General features: G+C 40.3%; 1 protein-coding gene across 1 annotated transcript in view; it reads right to left on the minus strand.

Annotated features, from left to right (window-relative positions):
* Positions 1–13,414, minus strand: part of LOC130855737 (collagen alpha-4(VI) chain-like) — a 108,054-nt gene that overhangs the window by 15,667 nt on the left and 78,973 nt on the right. The window contains exons 27-32 of the mRNA XM_057739699.1: positions 13,270–13,332; positions 11,918–11,980; positions 10,680–10,715; positions 9,115–9,151; positions 5,740–5,751; positions 5,158–5,651 (exon numbers count right to left, since the gene is read on the minus strand). Coding sequence (XP_057595682.1) covers positions 5,158–5,651; positions 5,740–5,751; positions 9,115–9,151; positions 10,680–10,715; positions 11,918–11,980; positions 13,270–13,332 — 705 coding nt within the window. The remainder of the gene's footprint in view (positions 1–5,157; positions 5,652–5,739; positions 5,752–9,114; positions 9,152–10,679; positions 10,716–11,917; positions 11,981–13,269; positions 13,333–13,414) is intronic.

A 13,414-nucleotide genomic window follows, 5' to 3' on the forward strand; every position in this document is an offset into this window, starting at 1 on the left:
GTCCACATTACACAGGGACAAAGGCAGAGCCTGAAGCCTCATTGCCTAATTCCTTCCCTGGGCTGCCGATCCTCCTCTAGGAGGTAACAACCTAATTGAAAACAGCAGCCCACAAGGCCTCAGCAGTAGGGCATCCATGGCCTCTGAAAGGGGTGTCTGGACAACCTAACACTTCCTTCAGAAAAGAAAAAAAAAAGAATGTCCTCCTGTGACTTTTCTGAATTCTAAAATTATTCCAAACAACTTTTAATCACCCCTCCCCAAATCCCTTTGGCCTCCCTCTTAATATTTTCATCTTCTAAAGCTAATTATTTTTATCTCCATGATAGTCAGTATTCCATTCTTGGGATTTTTTTTTTAAGAGCAGTACACAGAAATAGAAATAGGGCCAGTTCACAAATCTCTCTCATAATATTCTTATATAGATAAAATTAATTAATACACGGAAAGGACTTGGAACTTCTCAACTCTCTTCTTTTCCTGTTTTTGACTTTGAATTAAAATCTCATTGTGAATGGGGATTCCAGACCTTGAGCAAGTGATTTAACTTCTCTGGGTCTCAGTTTCATCATCTGAAAAATGGGCCCATAACAACAGTTATCTCTTTGAGTTGTGAGGATTAAGTGAATCAATAAGCGGGAAGATCTTAGAATAGTCCCTGGATCAATAAACATGAGCCATTTTCCTAGCTATTGTTTCAAAGGAATAAATGCTAGATTTTTTATAAAGAAAAATGAAATTTGAAATGAGGCACAGAAATTGCATCTTCCCTGTAATTCGCCACTTTTTGACTTTAAAAAAAGGGGGCAAATTAAGTCTTATGTTTTGAGACACAAGGCAATTAGACAGTTCTGTATGGGATTAGGCACAAATCATCCAAATGCTATAATTATTGCTTTATTTAGGGCTGAGGTTGATTCAATGGATGGCTTACAAAATCTTTCTTTCTAACATGCCCACAACTTCCAAGCATGTTTAAATGGACTGAGAAATTAGGGCCTCTATGTATACAATCATTTCAAATTGAACAATCATCAGTTTTTGAGATGCATGGGGGTGTGGTTCTGAAAAATAATATAACATAGAGAAGAAAGACAAAAGCCCCACAGGTTGTCAAAGGGAGCCCTCAGGCAGATAATTCAGAAGGAAAATTATAGGACACTCCCACTCTCCTAACTAGATTCCAGTAAGGGTAAAGCACAGAGTGAGGAAGGTTATAGGATGCAATACGCCCAGTTGTGAAGAAATGAAGGATCTTCTGAAAGGCTCTGAGGATGAGGTTGTCGTTTTTATGGTTTCTCTCCTGGCCAATGTCACTAGAAATGAGGCCATTCACTACATTTGAACTGGCAAATACCATTTAACATCCTTTCTAAATTGTTAAATTTAAGGAACAGAGTCATCCCCCAGCATCCTGGGGCAAGAATATGTCTAAGAAGTAAAGAGAAGAGCAGAGAGAAAGGACAGAACCGAGGTACAAATCTCGTTAAGCTGGCAGGTTCTTCTCACACCCTATGGCATCCTTTTACTCGCACTTAAAGCATCTGAGAGGGCCAGGACATTTTGACAAAGGACCATCCAGATGCTGTCTGTTCAGGATCCCCTCTCAGAGAGCAGCACTGATGAACCCTGGAGGGGGCGGGGGTGATCACAATTATACCCTGAGTATCACCCTCCAGATGTTAGGGAAATGCCTTTAAAGCAGTAGATAATTACACCTGGATGGGAGCCTAAATAACATCTACTTGTGACTCTCCCTCTACTTTAAAGCTGAGCCAAATGAGACTCAGAAAGACGAAGAGACTTTTGCTACAGCACCTCACTGTTGATGAAAGAGCCAAAGACTAAAGCTCCATCTCTAATTTAAACTGTTATGTGTGTGAAACAAAAGCAAAAATAAAGAAATGGGACTGCATCAAACTAAAAAGCTTTTGCACAGGGAAGGAAGGAAACCATCAACAGAAAGAAAAGGCAGCCTCCTGAATGGGAAAAGATATTTGCAAACTATACATTCAATAAGTATAGAAAGAAAGCATACAACACAACATCAAAAAAACAAACAACCCGATTACAAAATAGGCAGAAGGGGACTTCTCTGGTGGCTCAGTGGTTAAGGATCCGCCTGCCAATGCAGGAGACACGGGTTCCATCCCTGGCCCGGGAAGATCCCACATGCCACAGAGCAACTAAGCCCCGGTGCTACAACTACTGAGCCTGCGCTCTAGAGCCCGTGAACCACAACTACTGAGCCCACATGCCGCAACTATTGAAGCCCACACACCTAGAGCCCATGCTCCAAAACAAGAGAAGCTACCACAATGAGAAGCCCACACACCACAACAAAGAGTAGCCCCCGCTCGTTGTAACTAGAGAAAAGCCCACACGCAGCAACAAAGACCCAATGCAACCAATAAATAAATAAATTTATTTAAAAAAATGGGCAGAGGACCTAAATGTATTTCCAAAGACACACAGATGTTCAACAGACACGTGAAAAGATGCTCAACATCACTAATTATCAGGGAAATCAAAACCACAATGAGATATCACCTCATACCTGTCAGAATGGCTATCATCCAAAAGAGAACAAATAACAAGCGCTGGTAAGGAGAAAGTGGAGAAAAGGGAATCTGCCTGCACTGTTGGTGGGAGTGTAAATTGGTGCAGCCACTGTGGAAAACAGTACAGCAGTTCCTCAAAAATTAAAAACAGAACTACCAAATGATCCAGCAATTTCACTTCCAGGTATTTACCCAAAGAAAACAAAACACAGATTCGAAAAGGTATACAAACACTTAGGTTCATGGAAGCATTATTTACCATAGCTATAAAATGAAGGCAACCTAAGTGTCCTTCAACAGATGAATGGATAAAGAAGATGTTATATATGTGTTATATATATGTGTACATAAATATATACATATACATATATAGAGATGTGTATATATATATATATACACACACAATGATATATTACTTAGCCATAAAAAAGAATGAGATCTTGCCATTTGTGACAACATTGGTGGACCTAGAATGTATTATGCAAAGTGAAATAAATCAGATGGAGAAAGAAAAATACCATATGATTTCACTCATGTGTGGAATCTAAGAAACAAAACAATTGAACAAACATAACAAAACAGAAACAGGCTCATAGATACAGAGAACAAACTGGTGGTTGCCAGAGGGAGGAGGGTAGGAGGACGAGAGAAATAGGTGAGGTTAAGAGGTACAGAAAGGAGGTTACGAGGCACAAACGTCCTGTGACAAAATATATGAGTCACAGGTATAAAGTGCACGGTGTGGGGCACATAGTCAATAACTCTGTCATATCCCTGTACGTGGACATGTAACTAGACTTATTATGGTGATCATTTTGTAGGGTATACACATATCTAATCACTACTGTACACACCTGAAACTAACAAAATATTGTAAGTCGATTATACTTCAATACAAATAAAAAAATAAAAGCAATAAAGTGTGGTTCGTTTCACCCTGTCTTTACTAATCCACGCAGGAAGTCATTGAGAGCTGCCACCGTCCCTCAACCCATCCCTGTCCAGACATCCTGGGAGGCGAGAGGGATTAACAGGGAACAAGGGACTCACCCTCTGCATCTTAGCTTTGTTTCTGAAAACTCAGGATATTTTTCCATCCTTCCCAACAGTTTGCAAGCTGTCACAACTTTACCTATTGATTCTTAGAAGCATATTCACAGCTGTGTCAACAAAATCTCTCACCTACCGCTCGTGCTGCATACCCAACCTTCAGAGAAAATTAAGTGGCCTAGCGCAGCTGAATTCCTTAGCTATTAGGTTGAACCATATGACGTTTCCACTTTCACAGGTCAGAAACGGTTGAATACTGGCAATGGGACATAGCCCAACCTGATATTCATCAGCATCCTGAAATCGCTTACAAAGGAAATCGCCTTTCATTCTGATAAATCATCCCAGATGTTCCATGAGAATGCATTACATGGGTTTCAGTTAGAAAAGTACAGTCTAGAGAACAGATCAATAAATACATTGTGCCACACATAGAAAACAAACTTATGGTTACCAAAGGGGAAAGGGGAGGGAGGGATAAATTAGGAGTTTGGGATGAACAGACACACACCACTATAAAACAGATAAACAACAAAGATCTACTGTATAGCATAGAGAACTATATTCAATATCTTGTAATAACCTATAACGGAAAAGAATCCGAAAAAGAATATGTGTATCTGAATCACTGTGCTGTATACCTGAAATGAACACAAAATTGTAAATTAACTATACTTCAATTCTTAAAAATAAATTGTGGTATATACACACACTAGATTACTTCAGAAGAGCAGTTTAAAAAAAAATTAAAAAACAAATTACTCATATAAACAACATGAATGAACAAGAGAACACATTAAATTGAGCGAAAGAAGCCAGATACAAAGCGTACATGCTGTAGGATTCAATGTGCACAAACGCTCAGAACAGGTGAAACTGTTATATGGTGACAGAAGCCGGAAAGGTCATACGAGAAAACATACAGAGCGCCAAAAGTATTCCATATCTTGAACCATGTCTTGGTCACAGGGTTTTAAATACATGCAAGAATCCATCTAGCTCTATCCTTAAAATCAGTGTCCCTTACCCACTTTGTATACGGATATGGATTTTATACCCCAAGGAAAAAAGAGGAGAGAAAATTACAGTCTATGGACCCCTTGACACAGGTTAGCAGAGCTGTTAAGCACAGGCTGGGAAGGCAGATAAAATCAGTCTGCCCCTAAAGAGTTATTTGACCTTCGATGGTACACTAACCTCTCTAAGCCTGGGTATTCTTATCTCTGAAATGGAGATAGATCTACCATGACACCTACCTTATATAGCGTTTGGGGGAATATTCAGTAAGACAGTGTTTAAAAGGCACATGAAACAGAGCATGTGCTCAAGGGTGGCCAGAGGTACCAGCAGCAGTAGCACTGGTAGCAGAGTCTGTAAGGAGATATTCCCCCAACCCGGCACCTGCGCCCCCCAACCCAGGCATATACATTAGATTTTGGAGAATTCTTCCTTTGACCAGCTCTCACTCCTCATGTGCTCCTTGGTGGAGGGGCAAGAACCAGGCATTAACCCCCGGAACCCCGTCCAGCCACGGTCCCCCACGTACCAGCAGGGCATTGGGGAGGTTGTGGTCCTCCGTGAAGGTGATGACAGCAGGGGTGACGTCCAGCGCACTGAACTCCAGCGTGGCGGTGCTGATGGAAGCTGCATCCCAGGTCCAGCCCGCCTGGAAGAACACGGCCACCTTCCTCAGGAGGCGTCCCGCGCGCACGCGTTTGAATATGTGTCTCGCCACAAACCTCATGGCGTCCCCAAGGTTCCTGCTGCCAGAGGACCCTACCAGGGAGAGTCCCCTGACCGCCCGCAGGAGCGCGGGCCGCCCCTTGTGGTCAGAGAAGCGAACCAGGTACTCTGTTTTGCTGTTGTAGGAGACTATGGCCACCCGGGCACCCGTGGGGCAGTTACTCCCGGTGATTTCCATCTTCATCAACAGAGATAGTAAAATGCCTTTCATCCTCTCGAAATCCAACTGGGAGACGTCATTTGACATGTCCAAGGCGAAGACCACCTCAGTCGGGAACCCTGGGCATTTGGAAACACCTAGACACGTGGACACACAGATTTAGGATTGTCTGTAATGCCTGTAAAGGGGTGAAGGTTGGAGTGAATAAGAAGAAATGTTATTTACCTGCTGAACAGGCTGGAAGGGAAATGATTCGGGAGAGAAAAGATGACATTGTTAGTTGACACAGGCGAAGGCACGATTGCCAGCTTCAGTATGCAAACCATCTCCACTGAGAAAGTCAAGTCTCTCTGACTCCTGCCTGAGTGTGGCAGGGATACCTCATCTTGCTCCCCAACGTCCACTGTCCCTTTTTTCCATAGTAACAGAACCCCAGGCTCTGGCTGGGTATATGACTAACTGGAACAAACACGACTTTTCCCAGTAGGGTAGCATCTTGCTAAGCTCTGGATAACAGAATCAGAAACATGGGAGGTACAACTTTGAAAAAGCATCCTTCTCCTTTCCTTTACCTGCTAGCTGAAGCTTGATAGATACCTTGGAGCATGAGGTGATTTGGGAAACAGCACCTCCCGCCCAGTGGGAGAACAGGAAAATATAAAAAGCCTGCACCCCTGGGCACCATGGCACTCCATCAATTCCAGACTGACTACCTCAGGCTCTGACCCAAGAACTGTATTTGTGTCCCTGCTTTTCAGCACTGAGTCAACTGTGCTGAACTTAAATATAATACACTGAGCTACTTGGAAACTATAAACACACACGCAAACACACATACATATCACACATATTTTAAACCATATATGTAATAAAATATAGTAATATTAGTAATGAATTTGAAATAATTCATAGCAATTATTATATTTTTGCTTATTGATATATTATTTATTAATATGTTGATAATTAATATTAATTATATATTGCATATATTATGTATAAATGTGTGTACACAAGCAATGTATGTTCATGGAAAATACTAGCAAATAAAATTAAAATTACCCTTAACTTATATATATATGTGTATATATGTATAGCTATAATTTGTCTTATTTTATAAGACTTGGAGCTTCAGATATGTTCTATTTTGAATCTCTTTTCACTTAGTATAAGAGGAACATCTGTTCTTTCCCTCGATAAATTTAGAGCAGTATCATCTCTACTGTGATGTCTCATGATTTCTTCTGCCAACATCTCTTTGTGATGAGAATACTTGAACTTGTATGTGTGCATATCTGTCCAATTACAGCCCCAAATAAGTCCCTACAATTATGGCTTTTGATATATATTGTCCAATGGCTCTTCAGAAAAGTTGTGCCAACTGACATGCCTACACTTCTCAACTCTGGATAGTGAATTTTTTTTTCTCATCTTAAAAATACTTCCAATTTGTTAGTTTATTGTATGTCAAAAAAGAAGGAGAGAGAGAGAGAGAGAGAGAGAGAGAGAGAAAGAAAGGAAGAAAGAAAGACAGACAGACAGACAGACAGAAAGAAAGGAAAGAAAGAAAAGAAAAAGAAGAAAGAAAGAAAGAAAGAAAGAAAGAAAGAAAGAAAGAAAGAAAGAAAGAAAGAAAGAAAGAAAGGAAGGAAGGAAGGAAGGAAGGAAGGAAGGAAGGAAGGAAGGAAGGAAGAGAGAAAGAGAAAGAAAGAAAGAAAGGAGGGAAGGAGGGAAGGAAGAAAAGAAAAGGAAAGGAAAGGAAAGAACACAAGCCATACACACACAAAAAAAAATTTCCTATTTGAAACAAAAAAAAAGTCTTATTTTAATTTGTATTCTTTGACTTCTTGTGAGGTCAAACATTTTGACAGGTTTATTGTATTTTTTCTTTTCTGAACCCTCCATTCACATCTTTGGCCCATTTTCAATCAAAAAGAATTTTTTACACTTAGGTTTAGCAAATATGAAATATCTGTGTTTGTAGATGAAAATGACTGAGTAGCAATGATTTTATATATTTCAACATGATAGAGTAAGGAAGTTAGGGCCTTTCGCTGGGTTCATTGCTTATATTGCATATATTTTTCCCATTTTTAGGTTTTTTTTTTTTTTACTTTACAATGCTCTTGAATGTAAAAAGGGGTTTAACTTTTAACTTTGAAACTCTTTTCCTTTGTGGTCAAGATGATGGTATTATCCTTTGTGATTTCTAGGGGAAAATAATTCCAGAATCTCCCTGAACAGCAACTGGATGGGAATGGACAGAATATGGAAGAGTTAGCACAAGAGGGTGGGATGATTGTGGGGAAAACCCAAACTAAGCAATTTGCCAAGTCAGTGTTCACTCCCTATTGCCAGTAAGTGGAGAAATGTGTGTATTTCAGGATGCAAATATCCTGGAGTACATTGAAGACAGTCAATGAATTCCAATCTGGGAATGTGACAAAGCATTATTTAAGATTTGATGCTTCATAGTTCCATTTTTAAAACACAAATGTTAATTAAAAAGGACCCATTTCTTACTAAAGGCTCACTGTTGAGCCCTCTTGTCTAAATGGATGAAAGAGAAGAACAGAGCTTCTCTTTGCAGGCTTTGCGATAAGAGGCACCAAAACGTGCAGCTGTGCAATTACCACTGCATTGCGTGAGGTGCCATACTGTCGTGGAATCTTTCTTCGCCTTTCATCCACTTCATTTCTTTTAATCTTATTTTGTTTTATTGATGTATAGTTGATTTACAATGTCGTGTTAATTTCAGGTGTACAGCAAAGTGATTCAATCATATACATATATGTAATGTATATATATTCTTTTTCAGATTTTTTTCCCTTATAGGTTATTACAAAATATTGAGTAGAGTTCCCTGAGCTATACCGCAGGGCCTCGTTGGTTATCGATGTTAATATAGTAGTGTATGTCTGTTAATCCCAAACTCCTAATTTGTTCCTCCCCACCTTTCCCCTTTGGTAACCATAAGTTTGTTTTCTATGTCTGTGGGTCTATTTCTATTTTGCAGATAAGTTCATTTGTAACTTTTTTTTAGATTCCACATATAAATGATATTAAATGGAATCATCTTTATCTGACTTACTTCACTTAGTATGATCATCTCAAGGTCCATTCATGTTGCTGCAAATGCTATTATTTCATTCATTTTTATGGCTGAGTAGTATTCCAGTTTTGTGTGTGTGTGTGTGTGTGTGTGTGTGTGTGTCTCACATCTTCTTTATCCAGTCTTTTGTCGATGGACACTTAGGTTGCTTCCATGTCCTGGCTATTGTAAATACTGCTGCAATGAACTTTGGGGTGCATGCATCTTTTTAAATTATGGTTTTCTCCAGGTATATGCCCAGGACAGGGATTGCAGGATCGCATGGTAGCTCTGTTTTTAGTCTTCTGAGGAACCTCCACACTGTTCTCCATATCACCCACTTCATTTCTGAGACCACAGTGGAGAAGATTACTTACCCAAGGGAGGACTAAGCTAAACATATAAAATTATAAGAGCCTCCCATGATGCACCATGGTACCTCCAAATCCCAATGCATGATCCATCCCCACTTCACACCACTGGCTCCTTCTGACCCTTTCCCAACAACTTACGGCAATTTTCACGAGCAAAATCGATGATTTCACAAGGCTGTTAGAAAGATAGAGAAAGGGAAGAGTATTTAATTTGAAGCATATTCCGCCTCACCCTCATGACTTAGAAATGTCATATGCTTGATGTTATCCGTGCCTATCTGAAGCTCTTTAATCCACAACAGAAAACTCAAAAGTTGCTACAACAGATGGGACTTTCCAGAAGTTATATTTCTGGATCCAGTGGATATTTTTTAAATATTTTATATACAATATACTGCCCATATTATCAGAGATAGTTAGACAAGGCGAACCCTTCTTTTTTTTTAACTCTGCCTCACAAAGGAATGGAATCAAATCTGATTTTTTTTTTAACTCTCTATGGGAATATAATTGCTTTACACTCTTGTACCAGTTTTTGAGGTACACCAAATTGAATCAGCTGTATTTATACATATATCCCCAAATCCCCTCCCTCCCGCGACTCCCTCCTGCTCTCCCTTTCCTGGCCCTCTAAGGCAACACCCATCATCGAGTTGATCTCCCTTTGTTATACACCAACTTCCCACTAGCTATCTATTTTACAGTTGGTAGTGTATATATGTCTATGCTACTCTCTCACTTCGTCCCAGCTTCCCCTTCGCCCCCCGACCCCCCAACCCTGTGTCCTCCAGTCCATTCTCTGCAGCTGTATCCTTATTCTTGCCCTGTCACTGGGTTCATCAGTAACATTATTTTTTTTTTAGATTCCGTATATATAAGTTTAATTCTAGGAATCTCAGCACAGAAGGTAGAAAAATGCCTTCAATTCTTGGATCTCTACATTGGCGATTTCCATAACATTTCTTTAGAAAGACGGCCAAGACATTCTACCCCCAACACCTCCCCTAGAATTCTCCGTCATTCCTTTCATCTCATCCTCTCTGTTCTGTTCTCCCCTCGACCCCATCACTTCCTGCTCCTCAGTTGCCCCACGTCCTTCCCTCCCCCCCACCTTAGTATTTTTGTACTTGGGAGATGAAAAACCATCATAAGATTGAGATCATTTTCAGGTGTGCCATAAGGTACAGTGGCCTGTGCTATACTATGTGTTAGCTTATAAATACTTTATAAACAATTTTTGAACGTCACAAAAAGGCTTTTTTTTTTTTTTTTGCACAGGAGTAGTAGCCTTAAAATCTTTCCTTTCATTCCAACTAGTATTACTCAAAAACATCCAGATTTAAAATATTGTTCAACTCTTTAAAATATTTAAAATATTGTTTAAATACTTAAAATATTATTCTACTCCTTTTATTTGATTTGGTTACAACCTACTAGAGTAAAGTCTATAAAGTACTAAGAGAACTTATAAGAGGAGAAACTAAAGAATCTTTACAGATTTCTATTTTGTAAAAGCAGAAAGTTTTGTGTTTTAAAAAAGAATACAGTTTAGAATTAAAATTTTCATACCAGCAGAAACAACAGATTCTGTAGCCATTTCAGATATTGGAATGATCAGATATGGAATATAAAATAACTACGTTTTATATGTCTGAAGAAATAAAAGAGATCCTTGAAAATATGAAAAAAATATCTTCACCTACCATCATGTCTACCGCACCTTTGGGGCCCTTGATGCCCTGGAAAGAATAGAAATGGGTTTTAAATGCAAGATTCTGGAAACTCAACACATTATTCTGAATAGCTGGCAAGAGAGCTTGAAAAAGTTCACCACAGTACAGAGACTACCTTCTGCCTCACCTCCGGGCCTGAAGTTCTGTCTCACTCCTTAAAGAAGGATGTCAGAGTGTCTAGGAGTTGTGTCCAAGACCCTGGCATCCAGGGTTCGCAGGGAGATGCTACAGAAAGACTCTTAGGAGACCAGGTCATTTTGGGACCAAGCCCCAGTTTAGGATCAAATTCAGGAAATAGTCATTCAAGATTCCAGAATCACTTATAGGCATTTCTCAAGTGGACCCCAGTCTCTTCCCTATCCCTTCTCCTCTGGCCACCCACCGCCACCCTACCTATTCCCTAGCATGATACGATTCTTCCCCGAAACCCTTCACAGCAGACCTGCCTGACTCCAGCTACTCTGGGAGTCTGGAGACATTTGTTCTTATTGGGACTCTACAAGAAAGTCACTTGTGACTTCCTGCAGCTCACTATAATCTCCTCGGCCTTTGTTTCTTCATCTGTAAAATGGGCATGGGTGGTCCTTCTACTTACGATTTTTTTATTCCACTTTTAAGATTTTTGTGCACCTCTCCAGCAAACCGTAAACTGCAGTGAGACCACCTGGTTGAGCCCACAGCTAACTCACTGCACCTTCACAGATGACCACCTGGCCTCTTAGGATGAGGCATGAGGCAAAACAACCACCCTCTCAAGAATTTCCTTTCATACCAAATGACCTTCCAGGGAATTTTACAGACATCTGAGGGCTTGTAACATTGTCAGTTCAGGTGAGATTATATAAACGTCATATTTTGTCAGGATTTCTTTCTGGTTTTTGCATAGACGTTGCCACTCATCTTGTTTACACCGATAACCTCACTCTCCAGTGAGCCTTATGTATTGTTTTATGTACTTGGACAGATCCATGAGGCTCCAGTCACTCTTACATCATCCCCAGGTTCAAGTCAAAATATCTATATTTAATAAATACGATACTGTGTAAGGACTTGAAGCTAATGTCCTCGAGAGCAAATTTGGCCCATACCGTATACAGCTCCTCCTGTGTGTTTTAAATGTTTATCTCCTCTTAGAGATTCCTCCCATCAAATCCTTATTCATTTTTACACAAAGGTTGAAAATAAAAGAAAGGAAACGTCCATGTTACCACTGGTCCTGGAAGGCCTGGGTCACCTGGGGTTCCAACGAATCCAGGAAGTCCAGCATGACCCTAAAAATGACCAGCCCAAATGAATAAGCTTCCCCCTTGAACACAACTTGATTAAAACCAATGCATCCACCTTGAGATTCCAAGTTGTCATTATCTGAGGTCTAATGAGTCTGCTATGGACCAGTTAGTTCATGAACCGTGATCTGTGGAGTGAGACACAGAGACTGGGTGGGGAGAGGGGGGTTCTCTTTGTGGGAACCATCTAAGTGATCCCCCCATACATAGCTAACCCCAGCCAACATGTGTGCATTCACACAGACACTTCCAAACAGAGCCTTAAAGTATGTCTCAATACTCAGGCTCCAGGTCACATAATTAAACGAATGCAGGAAATGTGTATTTAGAGTCAGGCATCAGGAGAAAGGAAAAGTTCCTATTACCTTCTAGTCTTCGGCGTCTCAGAAAAGGTCTATGCTGACCATGGACTCCCTGCTTATCTTACAGGTATTTGAACTGACACAGCATCAGCTGAGTGTAATTGATGCTTTATTTTTTTTTTAATTTTAAACAAGAGAAGTTTAGCTAAGTATTAGCCAGTAACAAGCCAAGTTAGGCATAGTCCAAATTTTTCTTTACGTCCTTGCCAGTGCATGAAAATACCAATTATTGGGTGCCCAGACAATACACATTCTCTTTCCGTTCCTCTTTTCTACACTGAACACGAGTCCACGTTCTTTTCCAGAAGATCTTGCTCTCTAATGTATATTGGCTGAACACTACCAAGGTATTAGGTATCCACACGGTTACTCTTTCCAAAAAGAGTTGCCAATGATTGTGGCTCTTCAAGACTGAATCTTCCGAACCTGAAGGAGAGGGTTTTAATGGTAGACTCTAAAAAGCACAGTGAAAACATGACTCCAAGTTCACCAAGATGGCAGACACGTTCTTGAGAGTCTAGTCCGAGAAGAGCTAAGAGAAAGTAAAGGCTTGGAAGAATCTTGAAGAAACAGTAATGTCTGCCATGCAGCTAAACCAATATGTTTTCAAATGATGTCTAGGTTTACCAAAGACAGAGGTGCCTCCAAACGTGTTCTTTAAAAGGTTGACACTGCAGAACTGAAACTCCAACCTGAATTTTCTGTGCTATGGTTTGATGAGTGGCATTTGCATTCAGAAGATAAATGGTAATGGAATTGGGTGGGGAGTGAGCAAGGAAGGTGTCAAATATTCTGAGGAGGACTATGGGCTTCCTGCTAAGAAGTCCATTACCCCAGTGGAAATATAGTCCTGTGAGTAGCCTGTCATGCTGTGGGCCTCTAGAGACCTGGGGAGGTTCCTTTGGTTCTTACCCTCTTCCCTCTGACTCCCTTTGCCCCCTTTTCTCCTTGCTGGCCTGGGTCACCATCTTCTCCCTGAACAGAATCAAAAGTAGAACCATGAGTGTAAAGAAAATTAAGTACAAACAAATGACACATGCTGCATACCAGACATCAG

The sequence above is a fragment of the Hippopotamus amphibius genome, chromosome 6 (assembly GCF_030028045.1).
Source record: "Hippopotamus amphibius kiboko isolate mHipAmp2 chromosome 6, mHipAmp2.hap2, whole genome shotgun sequence".
Classification (NCBI taxonomy): Eukaryota; Metazoa; Chordata; class Mammalia; order Artiodactyla; family Hippopotamidae; genus Hippopotamus; species Hippopotamus amphibius.